Here is a 25,918-nt window from a genome sequence, read left to right as displayed (position 1 = left end):
ATTCAGGTGTTTTCAGACCTTAGCGTATAATGCAAAGAAAACAAGTTCATATTCATTTTAAAACAACACAACACTACTTTTTAAACTTAGGAAGAGTTTAGAAATCAACTTTATTTATTTATTTATAATCTTCCTTCCTCATTAAATCTGATGTGGTTCAGGTGATCAGCTCAGTAGAGTGAGGTGCTGGTGTTGGAGTTCAACAGACACTGGAATCGAACGCTGCCACATGTAGAGAAGCTGGTTTATTAACAACATTTTGGGAGTGGTCTCTTTATTTTTTCCAGAGCTGTATATATATACTGTATATATATGTATATATATATATATTATACAGTGTTATCCAAATGTTTGTCCCCCCCCCCCCCCCCAAGTCCAAATGTCTGTTACTGTGAACAGTTCATCAAGTGGAAGATGAAAGGATCTCTTACAGATGACACATTCCCTTTACATTTAAACAAATAAACAAACTACATTATTATTATTATTATTAGTAGTAGTAGTAGTAGTAGTAGTAGTATTATAATTTTTCATCTTTTCCATGTTCAAACTGCCAGAAAAGGAAAAGCTCTGCCCCCCCCCCCCCCTGCATAGTTAGTAGCTATTGATCTACTTGTCTTCCTCATCCATAAGTTCAACACACTCCTCTGTCTGTGGTTGGTTGTTGTGTGGTGTCACATGGTGCTGATCCTGGCCAATCAGCTTACACGTGGCCTCTGATCCTGGCCAATCAGCTTGCACGTGGCCTCTGCTCCTGGCCAATCAGCTTGCACGTGGCCTCTGCTGATCCTCTTCCTCACCACCTGTTGCATCTTAGCTCAGCAGCTCAGCTCAGACTTTAACACTTTAACGTGGACTCGCTGCTGCAACGGGGACAGGATCAGATAAAGACTCTGAGATGACCAGAGAGACCGGACTGTCTCCTCCCGTCTCCTCCTGACTCCATCCTGGACTGAATCCCGTCTCTGTCCTCAGGATGTCCCTCAGGACTCTGCCCCTGGTTTTCATTAATCTGGGAGGGGAGATGCTTTACATCCTGGACCAACGGCTGCAAGCACAGAACACGTCTGAGGACAACTCAGAGAAAGGTAGAGACAGTTAGAGACAACTCAGAGAAACTCAGAGAAAGGTAGACACAGTTAGAGACAACTCAGATACAGGTAGAGACCGTTAGAGACAGTTGGACAACTCGGAGAAAGGTAGAGACAGTTGGACAACTCAGAGAAAGGTAGAGACAGTTAGAGACAGTTGGACAACTCAGAGAAAGGTAGAGACAGTTGGACAACTCAGAGAAAGGTAGAGACAGTTAGAGACAACTCAGAGAAACTCAGAGAAAGGTAGAGACAGTTAGAGACAACTCAGAGAAAAGTAGAGACAGTTGGACATCTCAGAGAAAGGTAGAGACAGTTAGAGACAACTCAGAGAAAGGTAGAGACAGTTAGAGACAACTCAGAGAAAGGTAGAGACAGTTAGAGACAGTTGGACAACTCAGAGAAAAGTAGAGACAGTTGGACATCTCAGAGAAAGGTAGAGACAGTTAGAGACAACTCAGAGAAAGGTAGAGACAGTTGGACAACTCAGAGAAAAGTAGAGACAGTTGGACAACTCAGAGAAAGGTAGAGACAGTTAGAGACAACTCAGAGAAAGGTAGAGACAGTTAGAGACAACTCAGAGAAACTCAGAGAAAGGTAGAGACAGTTAGAGACAACTCAGAGAAAGGTAGAGACAGTTAGAGACAGTTGGACAACTCAGAGAAAGGTAGAGACAGTTAGAGACAACTCAGAGAAAGGTAGAGACAGTTAGAGACAACTCAGAGAAAGGTAGAGACAATTGGACAACTCAGAGAAAAGTAGAGACAGTTGGACAACTCAGAGAAAGGTAGAGACAGTTGGACAACTCAGAGAAAGGTAGAGACAGTTGCACAACTCAGATACAGGTAGAGACCGTTAGAGACAGTTGGACAACTCAGAGAAAGGTAGAGACAGTTAGAGACAGTTGGACAACTCGGAGAAAGGTAGAGACAGTTGGACAACTCAGAGAAAGGTAGAGACAGTTAGAGACAGTTGGACAACTCGGAGAAAGGTAGAGACAGTTGGACAACTCAGAGAAAGGTAGAGACAGTTAGAGACAGTTGGACAACTCAGAGAAAGGTAGAGACAGTTGGACAACTCAGAGAAAGGTAGAGACAGTTGGACAACTCAGAGAAAAGTAGAGACAGTTGGACAACTCAGAGAAAGGTAGAGACAGTTGGACAACTCAGAGAAAGGTAGAGACAGTTGGACAACTCAGAGAAAAGTAGAGACAGTTGGACAACTCAGAGAAAGGTAGAGACAGTTAGAGACAACTCAGAGAAAGGTAGAGACAGTTAGAGACAACTCAGAGAAAAGTAGAGACAGTTGGACAACTCAGAGAAAGGTAGAGACAGTTAGAGACAGTTGGACAACTCAGAGAAAGGTAGAGACAGTTGGACAACTCAGAGAAAGGTAGAGACAGTTAGAGACAGTTGGACAACTCAGAGAAAGGTAGAGACAGTTGGACAACTCAGAGAAAGGTAGAGACAGTTGGACAACTCAGAGAAAGGTAGAGACAGTTGGACAACTCAGAGAAAGGTAGAGACAGTTGGACAACTCAGAGAAAAGTAGAGACAGTTGGACAACTCAGAGAAAGGTAGAGACAGTTGGACAACTCAGAGAAAGGTAGAGACAGTTGGACAACTCAGAGAAAAGTAGAGACAGTTGGACAACTCAGAGAAAGGTAGAGACAGTTGGACAACTCAGAGAAAGGTAGAGACAGTTGGACAACTCAGAGAAAGGTAGAGACAGTTGGACAACTCAGAGAAAGGTAGAGACAGTTAGAGACAGTTGGACAACTCGGAGAAAGGTAGAGACAGTTGGACAACTCAGAGAAAGGTAGAGACAGTTGGACAACTCAGAGAAAAGTAGAGACAGTTGGACAACTCAGAGAAAGGTAGAGACAGTTAGAGACAACTCAGAGAAAGGTAGAGACAGTTGGACAACTCAGAGAAAGGTAGAGACAGTTAGAGACAACTCAGAGAAAGGTAGAGACAGTTGGACAACTCAGAGAAAGGTAGAGACAGGTAGAGACAGTTGGACAACTCAGAGAAAAGTAGAGACAGTTGGACAACTCAGAGAAAGGTAGAGACAGTTGGACAACTCAGAGAAAGGTAGAGACAGTTAGAGACAACTCAGAGAAAGGTAGAGACAGTTGGACAACTCAGAGAAAGGTAGAGACAGTTAGAGACAACTCAGAGAAAAGTAGAGACAGTTGGACAACTCAGAGAAAGGTAGAGACAGTTAGAGACAACTCAGAGAAAGGTAGAGACAGTTGGACAACTCAGAGAAAGGTAGAGACAGTTGGACAACTCAGAGAAAGGTAGAGACAGTTAGAGACAACTCAGAGAAAGGTAGAGACAGTTAGAGACAGTTGGACAACTCAGAGAAAGGTAGAGACAGTTGGACAACTCAGAGAAAGGTAGAGACAGTTAGAGACAGTTGGACAACTCGGAGAAAGGTAGAGACAGTTGGACAACTCAGAGAAAGGTAGAGACAGTTGGACAACTCAGAGAAAAGTAGAGACAGTTGGACAACTCAGAGAAAGGTAGAGACAGTTGGACAACTCAGAGAAAGGTAGAGACAGTTGGACAACTCAGAGAAAGGTAGAGACAGTTGCACAACTCAGATACAGGTAGAGACCGTTAGAGACAGTTGGACAACTCAGAGAAAAGTAGAGACAGTTGGACAACTCAGAGAAAGGTAGAGACAGTTAGAGACAGTTGGACAACTCAGAGAAAAGTAGAGACAGTTGGACAACTCAGAGAAAGGTAGGGACAGTTGGACAACTCAGAGAAAGGTAGAGACAGTTGGACAACTCAGAGAAAGGTAGAGACAGTTAGAGACAACTCAGAGAAAGGTAGAGACAGTTGGAGACAACTCGGTAACCATGACAACCACACAGCTCATCCTGTCTCTTGTCTCTGCAGGCGTGTGGTCAGACGCTGACAGGAGAAAAGGTATCCACACTTCTATTTTGTACTGTTGTAGTGAGGTAGCCATAGTTGCAGCACCAGTTTATGTAGTTATGTAGTTTATGTCTTATTTTGTTGGTGTCACCCTTATGTTTTAGATTAAATCTTTTTTTTTAGTTAATTTAGTGTCTTTGTGTTTGTGTTGGGGTCATTGTTATGTCCCTCTGGGCCAACAGAGTTCTGGGGCATAACAGTCGGGGGCTGTCTGGGTTTACTTGAGAGTTCACACAACACAACACAACACAACGGCACTAAATTAACTAAAAGAGATTTAATACAAACACATAAAAGTGATACAAACAAATATCACAAACTAAAACAAACAAAAGCCAAGTTGACAGGCAGGCAAGTCCAGTGTCAGCTGCAGGGTATTTAACTGGCCAGCCCCGGTGATAATCGTTGTCCTGACTGGGGAACGGGGTGGAGCTGTGAGGGACAAGGGAGGGAGACACACACACACACACACACACACACAGTGTAACACAGTAAAATAAAAACAGACTAAATGAGTAGACTTAAGAGCAGGACTTCCCTAGTCACAGTTAAATGCTAATCTTAAAAAAAATGCGTCTTTGTCTCTGAGGGTGAAGTCCAGTTGCCCCCTTAGCCCTGGTTCTGGTTCTGGTTCTTAGCCCTAGCCCTGGTTCTGGTTCTGGTTCTGGTCCTGGTTCTGGTTCTGGTTCTGGTTCTGGTTCTGGTTCTGGTTCTAGCCCGTGGCCCTAACCCTTCGTTTTGTGCGTTCAGGTGAAGTGGTGTTGTCCTGGTTCTGGTTCTGGTTCTGGTCCAGACGAGGGTTAGGGGGAAGTGGTCTGGCTATCTGGACCTTCAAACAGAGACTTTCCAGGGGCACACTACAGACCGAGGGCTATGACAAGTTTCCCAGAATGCATCTCGCGGCAACTGGCAGCTGTTTTATTTCTCACTGTAGCGCTGTTATTACGTCATTTTGTTAAGTTTTAATATTTTTTCATGTGAGAAAGTAGCTGTTTAGATCCCCAATGTGCGGTCGGTTTATCCACATGAGGCTGTTTAGACGTTTGCTCCGATGTTTTTGGGAGAAGTGAAGCTCCACCTGTGGAGCAGATCAACGGCTCGTCACAGAGACACCACCCGTCCAGAGAGCTGGTCAGCCGGCCAACCTCCGTCGTCATCCCGGGGGAAAAGACCATCGCTAATTAACTTACCCACAGGTTTTTAGAGGTTTACCGCCGCGTAGTTACATTCTTTTTAGGAGATAAATGCTGGTCTCATTGATGAAATGTAACAATTGTGGCATTAATTTGAATGAAAAGTGAATGTAAAGTGAAGCTTCCTGTGTGTATTGGACAGAAGAGCAGCGCTGCCTCGGGGCTCTGGAGCCTACGGACACAAACCACCACATTTACATCAATAAATACATGTTTTACAATCAACACATCAGTCTGCAGTAAGGTTTATTTTATTTTATTAAATTAACGTGGTTTTGAATACAGGATTTGTGGCTAAAGCTCGTCATGTCTGCTTATGTGAAAGCAGCAGAGACGACTGATGACGTATGTGACTGATGAAGGGGCGTCCCAATCCGTAGGAGTTGACTTTCTACCTCTACCCCTGTAGCTCCGTTTAAAGGCTTAAGGGTTAGGGCTAGGTAGGAAAAATAGAATTGGAATTGGGCCTGACTCTGTCTCTCTCTGTCTCTCTGTGTCTCAGTCCTGACGGACATCGTGGGGACGATGTTCAGTCGAAGCTTCATGGACGAGCTCCTCAAACCTCAGCAGCTGTACTCCCACCGGACCCTGAAGACGGTGTTGACGCGCTTAGCACACGCGTCCATCATGAGACTCAACCCCGCCAGCATGGACCGGGTGAGGACAGAGAGTCTGTGTGTGTGTGTCTGACCAGTCCAGACCTGTTCAGACCGGTTCAGACCTGTCCGAGGGGCAACCCCCATTCCAAAGGACCGCCATTCCGACGGTCTGCCAGTCCGAAAATTCCCGAAGGTCCGTCATTCCGAACTTCCGAGGGGCCGCTGTTCCGAATGTGTTTTATTTTGAAAATTGACCGGATTCTCTCGTGGTTTGACTTCCTGCCCGGCTTGACACAATCGCGCCGCGGGGACAGCGATCTCCTGCAGTAGAGGCGGATGCTCTAACCACTGCACTACCAAAGCATTCACTGTGATGTATGTTCCCAGTCCCTTAAACCTTTTAATGGCAGACTTTTTTGAGGTTCGGAATGGCACCCCTTTTCCATAAATAATTAAGGACCGGCATTCCGACACGTGAAAGTAAACGTTCGGAATGGCACCCTGGAACCGACCTGTTCAGACCTGTTCAGACCCTAACCCTCTCCCTAACCCTAACAAAACTCAATTCATCATTGTGCTCAGAGCAACTATCTGCATATTTCATGAACATTATGAACTGAACCGGTCTGAACCGGTCTGAACCGGTCTGAACCGGTCTGAACCGGTCCATGTGACGTGTGTCCTCCCTCTAGCTGTACGAGCTGATGGTCATGGCCTTCAAGCACCAGCTGGTCCTCTGTCCCCGGCCCAGAGACATTCTGCTGGTCTCCTACAACCACCTGGACGCCGTCAGAGACCTGGTGAAGGACACGCCGGTGGCCGTCAACCAGGTGGACGAGACGCACCGCAAGATCATAGAGGTACGAGGAGGACGAGACAGAGTCCAGCTGATGTCTGTCTCATGGTGTCTGTCTGTCTCTCTGTCTCTGTCTCTGTCTCTCTGTCTCTATGTCTCTCTGTCTCTGTCTCTATGTCTCTATGTCTCTGTGTCTCTGTCTCATGGTGTGTCTCTCTGTGTCTTCAATTCAATTCAATTAGCTTTATTGGCATGAACAGAAACCCGTTGTTGCCAAAGCACTGCACAAACCACTCACAAATACTTTTCAATACAGTACATATACACATCTCAATATTCAATAACAAATAAACAATATTCCATAAAACTACACCACAATAGAATCCAGTACAATCAGGTACAAACAGTGGTGCAAGTCAGGATGCTAAAGAGTCTAAAGAGTCTCTCAGGTTGTGGCAAGCAGACACATACCTGGCTGCCAGAGTAGAGGAGCTGCTGTCCATTCTCCTAGCAGGACGGACATCTTCTCCTCTGGTGTCAGCAGCTGGACTCTTTTGATTTTCTTACTAATTTCTTTAAAGTGAGAGTCTCTTATTAAAGAGTGTTTCTCACAGTGGAGCAGACTGTATCACGGTGTCTCTCTGTGTCTCCGTCTCTCTGTGTCTCCGTCCTGCAGGTCTACTCCTCGCTACGTGACGGTGAACTTCAGCTGCTGAGACAGACGCTGCTCGTCTTCTTCCAGGACATGAACGTCAGGGTGAGTTTCCTCCTCTGGTCTCATCGTCTCCTCGTCTCTTCTCAGCTTCATCGGTCAAACATCTGACCTTCTGCTCTTTGCTCCTCAGGTTTCACTTTTCCTGAAGACTCAGATCCAGAATCCAGACGGCCGGTTCGTGCTGTCCCCCTCGGGGCCGGTGCCTCGGGGGACCGACGTCCCGGGGTTGATCAGGTGAATCTGCACCGTCATGGTTTCACTAGTTGTTAGTTAGTTAGTTGTTAGTTATAGATTACAGCAGCCAATCAGCGCTGAGCAACAAGCGACTGACGTTTCTCATTAAGTGTTTAAGGACTGACTGTGTAGAGTAGGGATGCACATGATTAACCGTTTAACCGTTAACCGATAACAAGAACTTTGACCGATTAATACTATCGGTTATTTATTTATTTTATTAGCTCCTTATGTCGTCAACTCATGGGGGCGTGTCGACACGTGCAGAGTTCACGTGCCTTCAGTCATATTTCGCAGCAAAAAGTTACACAGGAGGACTGACAGTATGTGCAGCAGCCCCCATGAAGGAAGGTCAGACAATAAATGTAGCTACACGGACATAGATGTGAATCACCTGTAACTACGGCGCTGAGGAAAAAAAACAAAAAAGAGGACGTGGCTGCTCTCCAGCCTGTTCACCTGCAGCTCTCCTGCAGCTCCACAGAGCAGCTGTCAGAGCTCTGCTGTTCCTTCAGCCTGGTGTTTGGCTGCACTTTGTATAAAAACAGTTCTACATTGGACGATCTAACCTCCAGAGCGCGATCAGCTGAGACAGAGCGCACTGATCAGCTGTCGCGGCGCACGTGTGTATTTAACGGCAAAAAAAAAAAAATTGAAACCAAAAAAAAATATTTTTTTTTTTTTTTTTTTTTTGGCCGTGCGCCGCGAGATTCTTAATCTTATCGGTTAACGGTTAATACTCGGTTAACGAGCGTCGGTTATCGGTCAGAAAAAAAATTCAAAATGTGCATCCCTAGTGTAGAGGTCTGAGACCAGGAGGATGGACAGAGTGTGACAGAGTCATGGCGTCTTCTTCCCGTCTTCTTCCCGTCTTCTTCCCGTCTTCTTCCCGTCTTCCTCCCGTCTTCCTCCCGTCTTCCTCCCGTCTTCCTCCCGTCTTCTTCCCGTCTTCTTCCCGTCTTCCTCCCGTCTTCTTCCCGTCTTCCTCCCGTCTTCCTCCCGTCTTCTTCCCGTCTTCTTCCCGTCTTCTTCCCGTCTTCTTCCCGTCTTCTTCCCGTCTTCCTCCCGTCTTCCTCCCGTCTTCTTCCCGTCTTCCTCCCGTCTTCCTCCCGTCTTCTTCCCGTCTTCTTCCCGTCTTCCTCCCGTCTTCTTCCCGTCTTCCTCCCGTCTTCCTCCCGTCTTCCTCCCGTCTTCCTCCCGTCTTCTTCCCGTCTTCTTCCCGTCTTCCTCCCGTCTTCCTCCCGTCTTCTTCCCGTCTTCCTCCCGTCTTCTTCCCGTCTTCTCCCCGTCTTCCTCCCGTCTTCTTCCCGTCTTCCTCCCGTCTTCCTCCCGTCTTCTTCCCGTCTTCCTCCCGTCTTCCTCCCGTCTTCCTCCCGTCTTCCTCCCGTCTTCCTCCCGTCTTCCTCCCGTCTTCCTCCCGTCTTCCTCCCGTCTTCCTCCCGTCTTCCTCCCGTCTTCTTCCCGTCTTCCTCCCCGTCTTCCTCCCGTCTTCTTCCCGTCTTCCTCCCGTCTTCCTCCCGTCTTCTTCCCGTCTTCCTCCCGTCTTCCTCCCGTCTTCTTCCCGTCTTCCTCCCGTCTTCTCCCGTCTTCTTCCCGTCTTCCTCCCGTCTTCCTCCCGTCTTCTCCCGTCTTCCTCCCGTCTTCCTCCCGTCTTCTCCCGTCTTCCTCCCGTCTTCCTCCCGTCTTCCTCCCGTCTTCTTCCCGTCTTCCTCCCGTCTTCCTCCCGTCTTCTTCCCGTCTTCCTCCCGTCTTCCTCCCGTCTTCCTCCCGTCTTCCTCCCGTCTTCTTCCCGTCTTCCTCCCGTCTTCCTCCCGTCTTCCTCCCGTCTTCCTCCCGTCTTCCTCCCGTCTTCCTCCCGTCTTCTTCCCGTCTTCCTCCCGTCTTCCTCCCGTCTTCTTCCCGTCTTCCTCCCGTCTTCCTCCCGTCTTCCTCCCGTCTTCCTCCCGTCTTCTTCCGTCTTCCTCCCGTCTTCTTCCCGTCTTCCTCCCGTCTTCCTCCCGTCTTCTTCCCGTCTTCCTCCCGTCTTCCTCCCGTCTTCTTCCCGTCTTCTTCCCGTCTTCCTCCCGTCTTCTTCCCGTCTTCCTCCCGTCTTCCTCCCGTCTTCTTCCCGTCTTCCTCCCGTCTTCTTCCCGTCTTCTTCCCGTCTTCCTCCCGTCTTCCTCCCGTCTTCCTCCCGTCTTCTTCCCGTCTTCCTCCCGTCTTCTTCCCGTCTTCTTCCCGTCTTCCTCCCGTCTTCTTCCCGTCTTCTTCCCGTCTTCCTCCCGTCTTCCTCCCGTCTTCCTCCCGTCTTCTTCCCGTCTTCCTCCCGTCTTCTTCCCGTCTTCCTCCCGTCTTCCTCCCGTCTTCCTCCCGTCTTCTTCCCGTCTTCTTCCCGTCTTCCTCCCGTCTTCTTCCCGTCTTCCTCCCGTCTTCCTCCCGTCTTCCTCCCGTCTTCTTCCCGTCTTCTTCCCGTCTTCCTCCCGTCTTCCTCCCGTCTTCCTCCCGTCTTCCTCCCGTCTTCCTCCCGTCTTCTTCCCGTCTTCCTCCCGTCTTCCTCCCGTCTTCCTCCCGTCTTCTTCCCGTCTTCTTCCCGTCTTCCTCCCGTCTTCCTCCCGTCTTCTTCCCGTCTTCCTCCCGTCTTCCTCCCGTCTTCCTCCCGTCTTCCTCCCGTCTTCCTCCCGTCTTCCTCCCGTCTTCTTCCCGTCTTCCTCCCGTCTTCCTCCCGTCTTCTTCCCGTCTTCCTCCCGTCTTCCTCCCGTCTTCCTCCCGTCTTCTTCCCGTCTTCCTCCCGTCTTCTTCCCGTCTTCTTCCCGTCTTCTTCCCGTCTTCTTCCCGTCTTCCTCCCGTCTTCCTCCCGTCTTCCTCCCGTCTTCTTCCCGTCTTCCTCCCGTCTTCCTCCCGTCTTCTTCCCGTCTTCTTCCCGTCTTCCTCCCGTCTTCCTCCCGTCTTCTCCCGTCTTCTTCCCGTCTTCCTCCCGTCTTCCTCCCGTCTTCCTCCCGTCTTCCTCCCGTCTTCCTCCCGTCTTCCTCCCGTCTTCTTCCCGTCTTCCTCCCGTCTTCCTCCCGTCTTCTTCCCGTCTTCCTCCCGTCTTCCTCCCGTCTTCCTCCCGTCTTCTTCCCGTCTTCTTCCCGTCTTCTTCCCGTCTTCCTCCCGTCTTCCTCCCGTCTTCCTCCCGTCTTCTTCCCGTCTTCCTCCCGTCTTCCTCCCGTCTTCTTCCCGTCTTCCTCCCGTCTTCCTCCCGTCTTCCTCCCGTCTTCTTCCCGTCTTCCTCCCGTCTTCCTCCCGTCTTCTTCCCGTCTTCCTCCCGTCTTCCTCCCGTCTTCCTCCCGTCTTCTTCCCGTCTTCTTCCCGTCTTCCTCCCGTCTTCCTCCCGTCTTCTTCCCGTCTTCCTCCCGTCTTCCTCCCGTCTTCCTCCCGTCTTCTCCCGTCTTCCTCCCGTCTTCCTCCCGTCTTCTTCCCGTCTTCTTCCCGTCTTCTTCCCGTCTTCCTCCCGTCTTCCTCCCGTCTTCTTCCCGTCTTCTTCCCGTCTTCCTCCCGTCTTCCTCCCGTCTTCCTCCCGTCTTCCTCCCGTCTTCCTCCCGTCTTCCTCCCGTCTTCCTCCCGTCTTCCTCCCGTCTTCCTCCCGTCTTCTTCCCGTCTTCTTCCCGTCTTCCTCCCGTCTTCCTCCCGTCTTCTTCCCGTCTTCCTCCCGTCTTCCTCCCGTCTTCCTCCCGTCTTCCTCCCGTCTTCCTCCCGTCTTCCTCCCGTCTTCTTCCCGTCTTCCTCCCGTCTTCCTCCCGTCTTCTTCCCGTCTTCCTCCCGTCTTCCTCCCGTCTTCCTCCCGTCTTCTTCCCGTCTTCCTCCCGTCTTCCTCCCGTCTTCTTCCCGTCTTCTTCCCGTCTTCTTCCCGTCTTCTTCCCGTCTTCCTCCCGTCTTCCTCCCGTCTTCTTCCCGTCTTCCTCCCGTCTTCCTCCCGTCTTCTTCCCGTCTTCTTCCCGTCTTCCTCCCGTCTTCTTCCCGTCTTCTTCCCGTCTTCCTCCCGTCTTCCTCCCGTCTTCCTCCCGTCTTCTTCCCGTCTTCCTCCCGTCTTCCTCCCGTCTTCTTCCCGTCTTCTTCCCGTCTTCTTCCCGTCTTCTTCCCGTCTTCCTCCCGTCTTCCTCCCGTCTTCCTCCCGTCTTCTTCCCGTCTTCCTCCCGTCTTCCTCCCGTCTTCTTCCCGTCTTCCTCCCGTCTTCCTCCCGTCTTCTTCCCGTCTTCCTCCCGTCTTCCTCCCGTCTTCCTCCCGTCTTCTTCCCGTCTTCTTCCCGTCTTCCTCCCGTCTTCCTCCCGTCTTCTTCCCGTCTTCCTCCCGTCTTCCTCCCGTCTTCCTCCCGTCTTCTTCCCGTCTTCCTCCCGTCTTCTTCCCGTCTTCTTCCCGTCTTCCTCCCGTCTTCCTCCCGTCTTCCTCCCGTCTTCTTCCCGTCTTCTTCCCGTCTTCCTCCCGTCTTCCTCCCGTCTTCTTCCCGTCTTCCTCCCGTCTTCCTCCCGTCTTCCTCCCGTCTTCTTCCCGTCTTCCTCCCGTCTTCCTCCCGTCTTCTTCCCGTCTTCTTCCCGTCTTCCTCCCGTCTTCCTCCCGTCTTCTTCCCGTCTTCTTCCCGTCTTCCTCCCGTCTTCCTCCCGTCTTCTTCCCGTCTTCTTCCCGTCTTCTTCCCGTCTTCCTCCCGTCTTCTTCCCGTCTTCCTCCCGTCTTCCTCCCGTCTTCCTCCCGTCTTCTTCCCGTCTTCTTCCCGTCTTCCTCCCGTCTTCCTCCCGTCTTCTTCCCGTCTTCCTCCCGTCTTCTTCCCGTCTTCTTCCCGTCTTCCTCCCGTCTTCCTCCCGTCTTCCTCCCGTCTTCCTCCCGTCTTCTTCCCGTCTTCCTCCCGTCTTCCTCCCGTCTTCCTCCCGTCTTCTTCCCGTCTTCCTCCCGTCTTCTTCCCGTCTTCTTCCCGTCTTCCTCCCGTCTTCCTCCCGTCTTCCTCCCGTCTTCCTCCCGTCTTCCTCCCGTCTTCTTCCCGTCTTCCTCCCGTCTTCCTCCCGTCTTCTTCCCGTCTTCTTCCCGTCTTCTTCCCGTCTTCTTCCCGTCTTCCTCCCGTCTTCTTTCCGTCTTCCTCCCGTCTTCCTCCCGTCTTCCTCCCGTCTTCTTCCCGTCTTCTTCCCGTCTTCTTCCCGTCTTCCTCCCGTCTTCTTTCCGTCTTCCTCCCGTCTTCCTCCCGTCTTCTTCCCGTCTTCTTCCCGTCTTCTTCCCGTCTTCCTCCCGTCTTCCTCCCGTCTTCTTCCCGTCTTCTTCCCGTCTTCCTCCCGTCTTCCTCCCGTCTTCCTCCCGTCTTCCTCCCGTCTTCCTCCCGTCTTCTTCCCGTCTTCTTCCCGTCTTCCTCCCGTCTTCCTCCCGTCTTCCTCCCGTCTTCCTCCCGTCTTCCTCCCGTCTTCTTCCCGTCTTCCTCCCGTCTTCCTCCCGTCTTCTTCCCGTCTTCTTCCCGTCTTCCTCCCGTCTTCCTCCCGTCTTCCTCCCGTCTTCCTCCCGTCTTCCTCCCGTCTTCTTCCCGTCTTCTTCCCGTCTTCCTCCCGTCTTCCTCCCGTCTTCTTCCGTCTTCCTCCCGTCTTCCTCCCGTCTTCCTCCCGTCTTCCTCCCGTCTTCCTCCCGTCTTCTTCCCGTCTTCTTCCCGTCTTCCTCCCGTCTTCCTCCCGTCTTCCTCCCGTCTTCCTCCCGTCTTCCTCCCGTCTTCTTCCCGTCTTCCTCCCGTCTTCCTCCCGTCTTCCTCCCGTCTTCCTCCCGTCTTCCTCCCGTCTTCCTCCCGTCTTCCTCCCGTCTTCTTCCCGTCTTCTTCCCGTCTTCCTCCCGTCTTCTTCCCGTCTTCCTCCCGTCTTCCTCCCGTCTTCCTCCCGTCTTCTTCCCGTCTTCTTCCCGTCTTCCTCCCGTCTTCCTCCCGTCTTCGTCCCGTCTTCCTCCCGTCTTCCTCCCGTCTTCTTCCCGTCTTCTTCCCGTCTTCTTCCCGTCTTCCTCCCGTCTTCTTTCCGTCTTCCTCCCGTCTTCCTCCCGTCTTCCTCCCGTCTTCCTCCCGTCTTCTTCCCGTCTTCTTCCCGTCTTCCTCCCGTCTTCCTCCCGTCTTCCTCCCGTCTTCTTCCCGTCTTCCTCCCGTCTTCTTCCCGTCTTCCTCCCGTCTTCCTCCCGTCTTCCTCCCGTCTTCTTCCCGTCTTCCTCCCGTCTTCCTCCCGTCTTCTTCCCGTCTTCCTCCCGTCTTCTTCCCGTCTTCTCCCCGTCTTCTTCCCGTCTTCCTCCCGTCTTCCTCCCGTCTTCCTCCCGTCTTCCTCCCGTCTTCTTCCCGTCTTCTTCCCGTCTTCCTCCCGTCTTCCTCCCGTCTTCTTCCCGTCTTCCTCCCGTCTTCCTCCCGTCTTCTTCCCGTCTTCTTCCCGTCTTCTTCCCGTCTTCCCGTCTTCCTCCCGTCTTCCTCCCGTCTTCCTCCCGTCTTCCTCCCGTCTTCCTCCCGTCTTCCTCCCGTCTTCTTCCCGTCTTCCTCCCGTCTTCCTCCCGTCTTCTTCCCGTCTTCCTCCCGTCTTCCTCCCGTCTTCCTCCCGTCTTCTTCCCGTCTTCCTCCCGTCTTCCTCCCGTCTTCTTCCCGTCTTCCTCCCGTCTTCCTCCCGTCTTCTTCCCGTCTTCTTCCCGTCTTCCTCCCGTCTTCTTCCCGTCTTCTTCCCGTCTTCTTCCCGTCTTCCTCCCGTCTTCCTCCCGTCTTCCTCCCGTCTTCCTCCCGTCTTCCTCCCGACTTCCTCCCGTCTTCCCGTCTTCTCCCGTCTTCTCGTCTTCTTCCCGTCTTCTTCCCGTCTTCCTCCCGTCTTCCTCCCGTCTTCTTCCCGTCTTCCTCCCGTCTTCCTCCCGTCTTCTTCCCGTCTTCTCCCCGTCTTCTCCCCGTCTTCCTCCCGTCTTCCTCCCGTCTTCCTCCCGTCTTCCTCCCGTCTTCTTCCCGTCTTCCTCCCGTCTTCCTCCCGTCTTCCTCCCGTCTTCCTCCCGTCTTCTTCCCGTCTTCCTCCCGTCTTCTTCCCGTCTTCTTCCCGTCTTCCTCCCGTCTTCCTCCCGTCTTCTTCCCGTCTTCCTCCCGTCTTCCTCCCGTCTTCTTCCCGTCTTCTTCCTTCCCGTCTTCCTCCCGTCTTCTTCCCGTCTTCTTCCCGTCTTCCTCCGTCTTCCTCCCGTCTTCCTCCCGTCTTCCTCCCGTCTTCTTCCCGTCTTCCTCCCGTCTTCCTCCCGTCTTCCCGTCTTCTTCCCGTCTTCCTCCCGTCTTCCTCCCGTCTTCTTCCCGTCTTCCTCCCGTCTTCCTCCCGTCTTCTTCCCGTCTTCCTCCCGTCTTCCTCCCGTCTTCCTCCCGTCTTCCTCCCGTCTTCCTCCCGTCTTCCTCCCGTCTTCCTCCCGTCTTCCTCCCGTCTTCCTCCCGTCTTCTTCCCGTCTTCCTCCCGTCTTCCTCCCGTCTTCTTCCCGTCTTCTTCCCGTCTTCTTCCCGTCTTCCTCCCGTCTTCCTCCCGTCTTCTTCCCGTCTTCTTCCCGTCTTCCTCCCGTCTTCCTCCCGTCTTCCTCCCGTCTTCCTCCCGTCTTCTTCCCGTCTTCTTCCCGTCTTCCTCCCGTCTTCCTCCCGTCTTCTTCCCGTCTTCTTCCCGTCTTCCTCCCGTCTTCTTCCCGTCTTCCTCCCGTCTTCCTCCCGTCTTCTTCCCGTCTTCTTCCCGTCTTCCTCCCGTCTTCCTCCCGTCTTCTTCCCGTCTTCCTCCCGTCTTCTTCCCGTCTTCTTCCCGTCTTCCTCCCGTCTTCCTCCCGTCTTCTTCCCGTCTTCCTCCCGTCTTCTTCCCGTCTTCTTCCCGTCTTCTTCCCGTCTTCCTCCCGTCTTCCTCCCGTCTTCTTCCCGTCTTCCTCCCGTCTTCCTCCCGTCTTCTTCCCGTCTTCCTCCCGTCTTCCTCCCGTCTTCCTCCCGTCTTCCTCCCGTCTTCCTCCCGTCTTCTTCCCGTCTTCTTCCCGTCTTCCTCCCGTCTTCCTCCCGTCTTCCTCCCGTCTTCCTCCCGTCTTCCTCCCGTCTTCTTCCCGTCTTCCTCCCGTCTTCTTCCCGTCTTCTTCCCGTCTTCTTCCCGTCTTCTTCCCGTCTTCTTCCCGTCTTCCTCCCGTCTTCCTCCCGTCTTCTTCCCGTCTTCTTCCCGTCTTCCTCCCGTCTTCCTCCCGTCTTCCTCCCGTCTTCCTCCCGTCTTCCTCCCGTCTTCTTCCCGTCTTCCTCCCGTCTTCCTCCCGTCTTCCTCCCGTCTTCTCCCGTCTTCTTCCCGTCTTCCTCCCGTCTTCCTCCCGTCTTCTTCCCGTCTTCTTCCCGTCTTCTTCCCGTCTTCCTCCCGTCTTCCTCCCGTCTTCTTCCCGTCTTCCTCCCGTCTTCTTCCCGTCTTCTTCCCGTCTTCCTCCCGTCTTCCTCCCGTCTTCTTCCCGTCTTCTTCCCGTCTTCCTCCCGTCTTCCTCCCGTCTTCTTCCCGTCTTCCTCCCGTCTTCCTCCCGTCTTCTTCCCGTCTTCTTCCCGTCTTCTCCCGTCTTCCTCCCGTCTTCTTCCCGTCTTCCTCCCGTCTTCCTCCCGTCTTCTTCCCGTCTTCTTCCCGTCTTCTTCCCGTCTTCCTCCCGTCTTCTTCCCGTCTTCTTCCCGTCTTCCTCCCGTCTTCCTCCCGTCTTCCTCCCGTCTTCCTCCCGTCTTCCTCCCGTCTTCCTCCCGTCTTCTTCCCGTCTTCCTCCCGTCTTCCTCCCGTCTTCCTCCCGTCTTCCTCCCGTCTTCCTCCCGTCTTCCTCCCGTCTTCCTCCCGTCTTCCTCCCGTCTTCCTCCCGTCTTCCTCCCGTCTTCCTCCCGTCTTCCTCCCGTCTTCCTCCCGTCTTCTTCCCGTCTTCCTCCCGTCTTCTCCCGTCTTCTTCCCGTCTTCCTCCCGTCTTCCTCCCGTCTTCTTCCCGTCTTCCTCCCGTCTTCCTCCCGTCTTCTTCCCGTCTTCTTCCCGTCTTCCTCCCGTCTTCCTCCCGTCTTCTTCCCGTCTTCCTCCCGTCTTCCTCCCGTCTTCATCCCGTCTTCATCCCGTCTTCCTCCCGTCTTCTTCCCGTCTTCCTCCCGTCTTCCTCCCGTCTTCCCCCGTCTTCTTCCCGTCTTCTTCCCGTCTTCCTCCCGTCTTCCTCCCGTCTTCCTCCCGTCTTCCTCCCGTCTTCCTCCCGTCTTCCTCCCGTCTTCCTCCCGTCTTCCTCCCGTCTTCTTCCCGTCTTCTTCCCGTCTTCTTCCCGTCTTCCTCCCGTCTTCCTCCCGTCTTCCTCCCGTCTTCCTCCCGTCTTCTTCCCGTCTTCTTCCCGTCTTCCTCCCGTCTTCTTCCCGTCTTCCTCCCGTCTTCCTCCCGTCTTCTTCCCGTCTTCCTCCCGTCTTCCTCCCGTCTTCTTCCCGTCTTCTTCCCGTCTTCCTCCCGTCTTCTTCCCGTCTTCTTCCCGTCTTCCTCCCGTCTTCCTCCCGTCTTCTTCCCGTCTTCCTCCCGTCTTCCTCCCGTCTTCCTCCCGTCTTCTTCCCGTCTTCTTCCCGTCTTCCTCCCGTCTTCCTCCCGTCTTCTTCCCGTCTTCCTCCCGTCTTCCTCCCGTCTTCCTCCCGTCTTCCTCCCGTCTTCTTCCCGTCTTCCTCCCGTCTTCCTCCCGTCTTCTTCCCGTCTTCTTCCCGTCTTCCTCCCGTCTTCCTCCCGTCTTCTTCCCGTCTTCTTCCCGTCTTCTTCCCGTCTTCCTCCCGTCTTCCTCCCGTCTTCTTCCCGTCTTCCTCCCGTCTTCTTCCCGTCTTCTTCCCGTCTTCCTCCCGTCTTCCTCCCGTCTTCCTCCCGTCTTCTTCCCGTCTTCTTCCCGTCTTCCTCCCGTCTTCCTCCCGTCTTCCTCCCGTCTTCTTCCCGTCTTCCTCCCGTCTTCTTCCCGTCTTCTTCCCGTCTTCCTCCCGTCTTCCTCCCGTCTTCCTCCCGTCTTCTTCCCGTCTTCCTCCCGTCTTCCTCCCGTCTTCTTCCCGTCTTCCTCCCGTCTTCTTCCCGTCTTCTTCCCGTCTTCCTCCCGTCTTCTTCCCGTCTTCTTCCCGTCTTCTTCCCGTCTTCCTCCCGTCTTCTTCCCGTCTTCTTCCCGTCTTCTTCCCGTCTTCCTCCCGTCTTCTTCCCGTCTTCTTCCCGTCTTCCTCCCGTCTTCCTCCCGTCTTCTTCCCGTCTTCCTCCCGTCTTCTCCCGTCTTCTTCCCGTCTTCCTCCCGTCTTCTTCCCGTCTTCTTCCCGTCTTCCTCCCGTCTTCTTCCCGTCTTCTTCCCGTCTTCTTCCCGTCTTCTTCCCGTCTTCTTCCCGTCTTCTTCCCGTCTTCTTCCCGTCTTCCTCCCGTCTTCTTCCCGTCTTCCTCCCGTCTTCCTCCCGTCTTCCTCCCGTCTTCTTCCCGTCTTCTTCCCGTCTTCTTCCCGTCTTCTTCCCGTCTTCCTCCCGTCTTCTTCCCGTCTTCCTCCCGTCTTCCTCCCGTCTTCTTCCCGTCTTCTTCCCGTCTTCCTCCCGTCTTCTTCCCGTCTTCCTCCCGTCTTCCTCCCGTCTTCCTCCCGTCTTCTTCCCGTCTTCCTCCCGTCTTCCTCCCGTCTTCCTCCCGTCTTCTTCCCGTCTTCCTCCCGTCTTCTTCCCGTCTTCCTCCCGTCTTCTTCCCGTCTTCTTCCCGTCTTCCTCCCGTCTTCTTCCCGTCTTCTTCCCGTCTTCCTCCCGTCTTCTTCCCGTCTTCTTCCCGTCTTCTTCCCGTCTTCTTCCCGTCTTCCTCCCGTCTTCCTCCCGTCTTCCTCCCGTCTTCCTCCCGTCTTCCTCCCGTCTTCTTCCCGTCTTCCTCCCGTCTTCTTCCCGTCTTCTTCCCGTCTTCCTCCCGTCTTCCTCCCGTCTTCTTCCCGTCTTCTTCCCGTCTTCCTCCCGTCTTCTTCCCGTCTTCCTCCCGTCTTCTTCCCGTCTTCCTCCCGTCTTCTTCCCGTCTTCCTCCCGTCTTCCTCCCGTCTTCTTCCCGTCTTCCTCCCGTCTTCCTCCCGTCTTCCTCCCGTCTTCTTCCCGTCTTCTTCCCGTCTTCTTCCCGTCTTCTTCCCGTCTTCTTCCCGTCTTCTTCCCGTCTTCCTCCCGTCTTCTTCCCGTCTTCTTCCCGTCTTCTTCCCGTCTTCCTCCCGTCTTCTTCCCGTCTTCCTCCCGTCTTCTTCCCGTCTTCCTCCCGTCTTCTCCCCGTCTTCCTCCCGTCTTCCTCCCGTCTTCTCCCCGTCTTCCTCCCGTCTTCCTCCCGTCTTCTTCCCGTCTTCCTCCCGTCTTCCTCCCGTCTTCTTCCCGTCTTCCTCCCGTCTTCTTCCCGTCTTCCTCCCGTCTTCTTCCCGTCTTCTTCCCGTCTTCCTCCCGTCTTCTTCCCGTCTTCTTCCCGTCTTCTTCCCGTCTTCCTCCCGTCTTCTTCCCGTCTTCCTCCCGTCTTCCTCCCGTCTTCTTCCCGTCTTCCTCCCGTCTTCTCCCCGTCTTCCTCCCGTCTTCTTCCCGTCTTCTTCCCGTCTTCTTCCCGTCTTCTTCCCGTCTTCCTCCCGTCTTCTTCCCGTCTTCTTCCCGTCTTCCTCCCGTCTTCCTCCCGTCTTCTTCCCGTCTTCCTCCCGTCTTCTTCCCGTCTTCTTCCCGTCTTCCTCCCGTCTTCTTCCCGTCTTCTTCCCGTCTTCTTCCCGTCTTCTTCCCGTCTTCCTCCCGTCTTCTTCCCGTCTTCCTCCCGTCTTCCTCCCGTCTTCTTCCCGTCTTCTTCCCGTCTTCCTCCCGTCTTCTTCCCGTCTTCCTCCCGTCTTCTTCCCGTCTTCTTCCCGTCTCTGCAGGACGTTCGACAGGAAAGGTCGGGAGCGGCGGCGCAGCGAGTTTCCCAGCGGGGGGAGCTACAGCAGCGCGCTGAGGGAGGGGAGTTTCCTGCTGCACGGCGACCGCGTCGTCACCCTCGGCAACAACATGTGTGTGTGCTTCAGTGTTTATTAAGGATCCCCGGTAGCCAGCTAGTCTTCCCGGGCTCCACAAGGAACAACACAGAATATACATACATATCACCAGTGTTGGGTAGTAACGTGTTATTAGTAACGCCGTTACGTAACGCCGTTACTTTTTTCAGTAACTAATAACGTAACGCGTTGTTTTTTAAAATCAGTAACTCCGTTACCGTTACCAGACGCTGTGTTACTCCGTTCCTTTCCGTTCCTTTGGGTGAGGTTTTACAGCGGCACACAGTTCCCATAACATTTTTGCGATCAATAAAGTTTAATTGAATTGAAAGACAGAGCACACTGACACTGTGTGACTGTGAAAAACAAAGCACTCGGTGCCCTCTAGGGTCCCACACGTAATCAAACACGCTCCATGAAGACTGAGGACCGGTCAGGTCAGGGCATGACGGCGAGCTAAGGTAACGTAGCTAACGCAGCATCCGAGACCGAAGCTGAGTGTCAGTTCAGGCTGCAGCCCCTGAACTGGGACACAGCTCCAGAGTCACAGCGAGACACAAGCGCCCACTCCACCGAGCAGCAGCGGTTAGAGTCCGACAGACGGACTCCAATTATGACACCTGAAACGGTAAACACAGAGTGATCGATCGGAAAAAATTACCGCTGGAGTGAATTTAGCCTACTTTCCGTCACAGAAAACAGGTTCTTGAATGTAACTCGGTCAAGACGTATCCTCAAGATTTTTTTGCACTTCTGTTAGGTCAAAGCTGCTGTATTTGCTCATCATGCAGCATGATGATGATGGTAATACTTTACAGATAAAAACAGATGTTTTTTCATCAGCATCAGTACAGAACTGAAATGAGGTTAGAGGGGAATTCAATCAACCTTTATTTAATGGGAGCATTGGAAAAAAACGTTTTAAAGTAACGAAAAAAGTTACTTTCTTAGTAACGCATTACTTTTTGGTTTAAGTAACTGAGTTAGCCTACTAACTGAGTTACTTTTTTAATGGAGTAACTAGTAACTGTAACTAGTTACTATTTTTCAGTAACTAGCACAACACTGCATATCACACATTTACATTTACAGTCAATCATAATAACCTAAATGTTAAAAAGTTAAAACAGACATTTGAAAATTTCCACAAATCTTAAACAGAGTTTTTCTTAGACAGCAAAATGGAACCACTCTCACTCGTATACAGCTTGTAAAAATAGAATACAACAGCGGTAGTGAGGTAGATTATTCCACAGAGTTACCTAAGCCGCACAGTGTTTCTAAAAACAATTAGAGTGAATAAAAAAGTTTAAACTTTACTGATGAAGACTGACTGAATCACTGCAGCTTGATGCTCGATGCTCAGCTGTTATCAGCCATGAGAGGGAATCATGCAGCGGTTAATAACATCTGATCGGTTCTGATCGGTGTGTTCTCATCAGTGTGCGGTGGATCCACAGGTACCGACTGAACCACGAGGAGGAGACGCACACGTCCCGGTCCACGTCCATCCAGGTAGAGACAGTTCACAGGAATTTATTTATTTACAGTAACAGGGACACAAAGAAACTTAAATTTGATCTCATAACAAGAAAAGACGATGGCCGTAGTATTTAAAAATAGATTTATAGGGATACAGCAACATTTTTTTGCAGATAGACACCATCCTTTCCACTGTGCGTGCAGTAACAAGGGAGATAGAGCCGTATCGCCGTAATTAGCTTAGCTCAAACACTAGAAGTGTATGGGTAGTGTTAGCCTGCCTCCACCTAAAGTCGCTGTAATTAGCTTAGCTCAAACACTGGAAGTGTATGGGTAGTGTTAGCCTGCCTCCACCTAAAGTCGCTAATTAGCTTAGCTCAAACACTGGAAGTGTATGGGTAGTGTTAGCCTGCCTCCCACCTAAAGTTGCTAAAAGTAGCCGTTTAGATCAGCAGTGTGTCGTTAATTTGTCTAAATACCAGCTGTTTACAATTTTGTTGGGAGGAATTTGGCGCTACTCAAGCTAGCTGTTGTGACCAACGCACTTCCGGTTACTTTCACAAAATAAAACACCCGTTGCCCTTTACATACAGAAAACCATGAGGATAGAATTTGTGCTTTTACTTTGAAATAGGAAGCTAACCTACCCTCGATGTAGCTAGCTTGAACCAAAATAAAGCGTCTTTGCTTGAACCCTCCGTTTTGACCGATCTGGTCCCGTTAGCGGCATTTGACCGCTCAAGATGCCTTACCGGAGAGTTTTGTCAGCTCTGAGACCAAGATCGGTCCGTTTAGAGTTGCTGAAGAGTGTTTCTGATGACTTTAGGCGGAGGCAGGCTAACACTACCCATTCACTTCCAGTGTTTGAGCTAAGCTAATTAGTGACTTTAGCTGGAGGCAGGCTAACACTACCTATACACTTCCAGTGTTTGAGCTAAGCTAATTAGCGACTTTAGCTGAAGGCAGGCTAACACTACCTATACACTTCCAGTGTTTGAGCTAAGCTAATTACAGCGATACGGCTCTATCTCCATCGTTACTGCACGCACAGTGGAAAGGATGGTGTCTATCTGCTGGTCATGGACTCGGGAGTGAGGCAAGACACGAAAAAAAAAAAAGTTGGCGTATCCCTCTAAAACATGGAACGAGAGCGCCAGCGCATGAAGAGAGACTCTGACTTCCTGTCCTGCAGCAGACGGACACGGCGGCGGCGGCGGCGCCCAACCCTCTGGCCTCGGAGGAGCTGAACCTTCTGGCTCGTCTGATGGGAAGCATGAGGCCGGAGCGGCGGGAAGAGGAGGCCGGATTCAGGATCAACCTGTTCCCTTCGGACCGCGAGGAGGAGGAGGCGTGAGTGCTGCTCGCTATGGCAACCGGATTTAACATTTAGAAGCTAAGTTTGACTCTCCGGAGTTAACATTGTAGATATCAACAACGTCTTTCTGACTGGTCCTAACTACATTTGGAAAAGTTGGATTTTTTATTCCAGATCTCTGTAATTCAGTTTTACCTCTCGTCAAAAAGAAAATTTCAGATCCACAACTACGTTCTTCCTCTGTAACCATTCATGTGTATGGGGTTTGTCATTACAGATATCTACAGTTCAGTTGCAGATATCCACTATGTGAATTACAGACAGTGGCGCCGCCAGCCGGAATCCTGTACGCACTGTGCGTACAATTTTTTTCATAGGTGGAAAAAAAAAGAAGCAATTTTGTTTATTTTGAGCGGGTGTGATAAAGACGCTTGTTGTTTGTAACAGGCTAAACGTGCTGAGTTCATTGATTGTTAAACCAATCAGTGGAAGCCTAACGTAAAAGCCAGTGATTGTCGTTTACATCATGTCATCTGTCTCTTTTTGATTTCTGGCGCCTATTACACTACCGCTATGTGATGATTACGCCCGGTCCAGTATAGAAATGTCAAAAAGACAGTTGAGCCTTTTCCAGGCATTAAAAAAAAAAAAAGAGAGATCCAAACCCACGATCACAAACACGCAGCAGAGCAGCGATAATGAAGGTCTCTCCTCTCTAGCTCCAAACTCACTCGTCTGCACCGCGATTATGGACTCATAAGTGCCGATTCCAGGTTGAGCCCCCACTGGGGGAGCCTCGGCCCATCAGCTGTGTGTCTGTGGGTATGTGTAACCCGTATGTGTGTAGCCTGTGTGTGTTAATCTCTCACGCGCTCTGTTAAGATGAATCAACACAAACCGCTGCAGAGCGCGAGCCTGGCACAGAGGTGCGCGCTCTGGCGCATCTGGCACAGTCGGTTAACGGCACCGAAAGGAAACTGGCTCCGCTCCGCGGCTATTTCGCGTCCGACGTCTATGTTAAGCACATGTTGTTATTGATATTGTAGCGTCCGACCCGACGTAACTACAACAACATAACACAAACTTATCTGACAGCTCTCTCACTTTTTCCTCTGCTCCTCCTCACTCACCTACACACACTGTCTTCCTCACACTCACCCCGGCCCCTCAGCTTCTCATCCAACCATACCCTACCTGCCCGTACACATTCACAGTCAGTCAGGAATCACACAACTTAAACATCACAACAACATTACTGCGGGGTAGCAACAATATTTTCAGTTGTGCAGTATATTATGACAAGTCCCATTGCTACGTGGCATGATGGGCACAGCGACCCCCCCCCCCGAAAAAAAAATTGTTGCAGCCTATTTGCCGTTTCTGTGCGTACATTGAAATTGAATCCTGGCGGCGCCACTGATTACAGATATCTGTAACTGAATTACCACTAGTACTAATTCCAGTTACAGATATCTACAACTTCATTTCTCCTAGTCAAAACTTAATTTCAGATATCTGAACAGGGACATGTAGATATCTTTAACTGATTAAATTAAATTAAAAGATATCTAGAACTGGAATTATGACTAGTCAGAATCTAATTGTAGATATCTAAAAGTGGAATTAGTACTAGTGGTAATTCAGTTCCAGATATCTGTAATTCACATAGTGGATATCTGCAACTGAATTATAGATATCTGTAATGACAAACCCCATACACATGAATGGTTAAAGTGACGTCATTTGTCCTAGGAAGAACGTAGTTGAAATGTTCTTTTTGACAAGAGGCAAAACTGAATCACAGAGATCTACAACACATATCCAGTCTGGCTTTTAAATGTTACAATGGGTTACCATAGCTCGTTCTCATTCACACACGTCAGCTCTGATCAGGAAAATAAGGCTTTTATTTTGGTGACAGGGGAGCTTCCTGCGGAGCCGAGTCTTCGTTCGGAGTGATCAACATCCAGGCCATGCAGGTAGAGCTCCATGTGGATGATGACATCACCTTTAAACCGCCATACACCGAGTCGGTAACCAAGGAAACGTGCCGATTCCCCCGTAGACGTACGTGTGAAAACGCAGCATTTTAAACCTTTGTCTAACGCTGCTGTCAGGTCTTAGTTTGAATCACTTGTATCTGCTGACAAAGAGCTAGAGATTAAAAAACTCATCACGATCCGGTCCATTGTTGTCCATACATTTTAAAATATTGTCTCTTTCACAGTCGGTCACATCTCACCGACACCGAGTCGGTAACCAAGGAAACGTCACTTCCGGTCAGAGCCGCTACACGGTCGGGTATAAAGATATAAAAGTTCAGGTTGTGGTTTTTCAGTTTATTTTCGGTGCAGAATGGTAACAACAACAACTCTTAGGCATCGTCTCCGAGTGTGTAGACCAAGGCAACGCCACCTAAACGTCAGACAAACACTTCCTCCATAGACAGACGGATGTGACCGACTGGGAAAGAGCCAATATTTTAAAATGTACGGACAACAATGGACCCGGATCGTGATGAGTTTTTTAATACACTGCAAAAACTCAAAATCTTTCCAAGAATATTTGTCTTATTTCTTGTCAAAATGTCTAATTTCTAGTCAAAACTAATCTCTTTCCACTTAGAATAAGACTCATCACCTAAAAATGAACTTGTTTTTAGATCATTTTCACTTGTTTCAAACTAATTTTCACTTGAAATAAGTAGAAAAATCTGCCAGTCAAAGCAGCAAGTTTTTTGTGTTTGTAATAAGAAAGAAAAACTTGCTCCACTATCAGATTTTTCTACTTATTTCAAGTGAAAATCTGCTTGAAAGAAGTAAAAAGTGTCTAAAAACAAGCTGCTTTTCATGTGATGAGTCTGATTTTAAGTAGAATGAGATTTGTTTTGATGAGAAATGAGATTTTGACTAGAAATAAGACAAATATTCTTGGTAAGATATTGAGTTTTTGCAGTGTATCTAGCTCTTTGTCAGCAGATACCAGTGATTCAGACTAAGACCTGACAGCAGCGTTAGACGAAGGGTTAAAATGCTGCGTTTCCACACGTACGTCTATGAGGGAACCGGTTTGTTTTCCTCCACGGCTCTGACCGGAAGTGACGTTTCCTTGGTTACCGGCTCGGTGTATCGATCCATCGGCCAATCGTCTTGCTCGGTTTCCTCTGTTCAGGATCAACAGGCGGCCAATGAGCTCGCTCGAATCGCCGGAGAGTTCAGCGAAGGACCGGCGCCTAGCAACCGAGACGGAGCGGAGCGAGGGGACGACCTGCTCGCCATGATGGACGACCTCTGACCTCTGACCTCATCGCCCCCGACGACGACGACGTTTAGAGGCTTTAAAGGTTGAGTCTGTAAAATGTTGGTGAAACTGTGACATCCAACGTTCACTCACTCACTAACCCATTCATGAACGTGAAACTCCTGAATCCTGCTCTCTGATTGGCTGGATCTTCCCTTCAGGCCGCCGTACAAACATGGCGGCGCAAGATGGCGGCGCTCTCTAAAGCAAAGACCCGTTATATGTAGGAATAAAAGAAGAATCATGAGGCTACGGAAACCAAACAGGTTTTATTTTATAGCGATTATACACTGATACTAATATATTCAGATTTTAAC

The 25,918-nt window shown here is 51.3% G+C and overlaps 1 protein-coding gene across 1 annotated transcript; it reads left to right on the top strand.

Moving 5' to 3' along the window:
* Window positions 1-946: 946 nt before the first annotated feature.
* On the top strand, window positions 947-25,595 carry oscp1a (organic solute carrier partner 1a). Its single transcript, XM_085790279.1, has 11 exons — window positions 947-1,088; window positions 4,001-4,030; window positions 5,735-5,889; window positions 6,524-6,691; window positions 7,304-7,384; window positions 7,473-7,576; window positions 19,391-19,519; window positions 20,965-21,019; window positions 22,179-22,336; window positions 24,223-24,280; window positions 25,473-25,595. Exons 1-11 carry the CDS (start codon window positions 977-979, stop codon window positions 25,593-25,595), a joined length of 1,173 nt encoding a protein of 390 aa, XP_085646405.1. The 5' UTR covers window positions 947-976.
* Window positions 25,596-25,918: the final 323 nt, after the last annotated feature.

The sequence above is a fragment of the Trachurus japonicus genome, chromosome 11, assembly GCF_045865225.1.
Source record: "Trachurus japonicus isolate A0001 chromosome 11, Traja_1.0".
In the NCBI taxonomy this organism is placed as follows: Eukaryota; Metazoa; Chordata; class Actinopteri; order Carangiformes; family Carangidae; genus Trachurus; species Trachurus japonicus.
The sequence above is the reverse complement of the archived record's forward strand: the minus strand, read 5'-3'. Positions and strand labels throughout refer to the sequence as shown.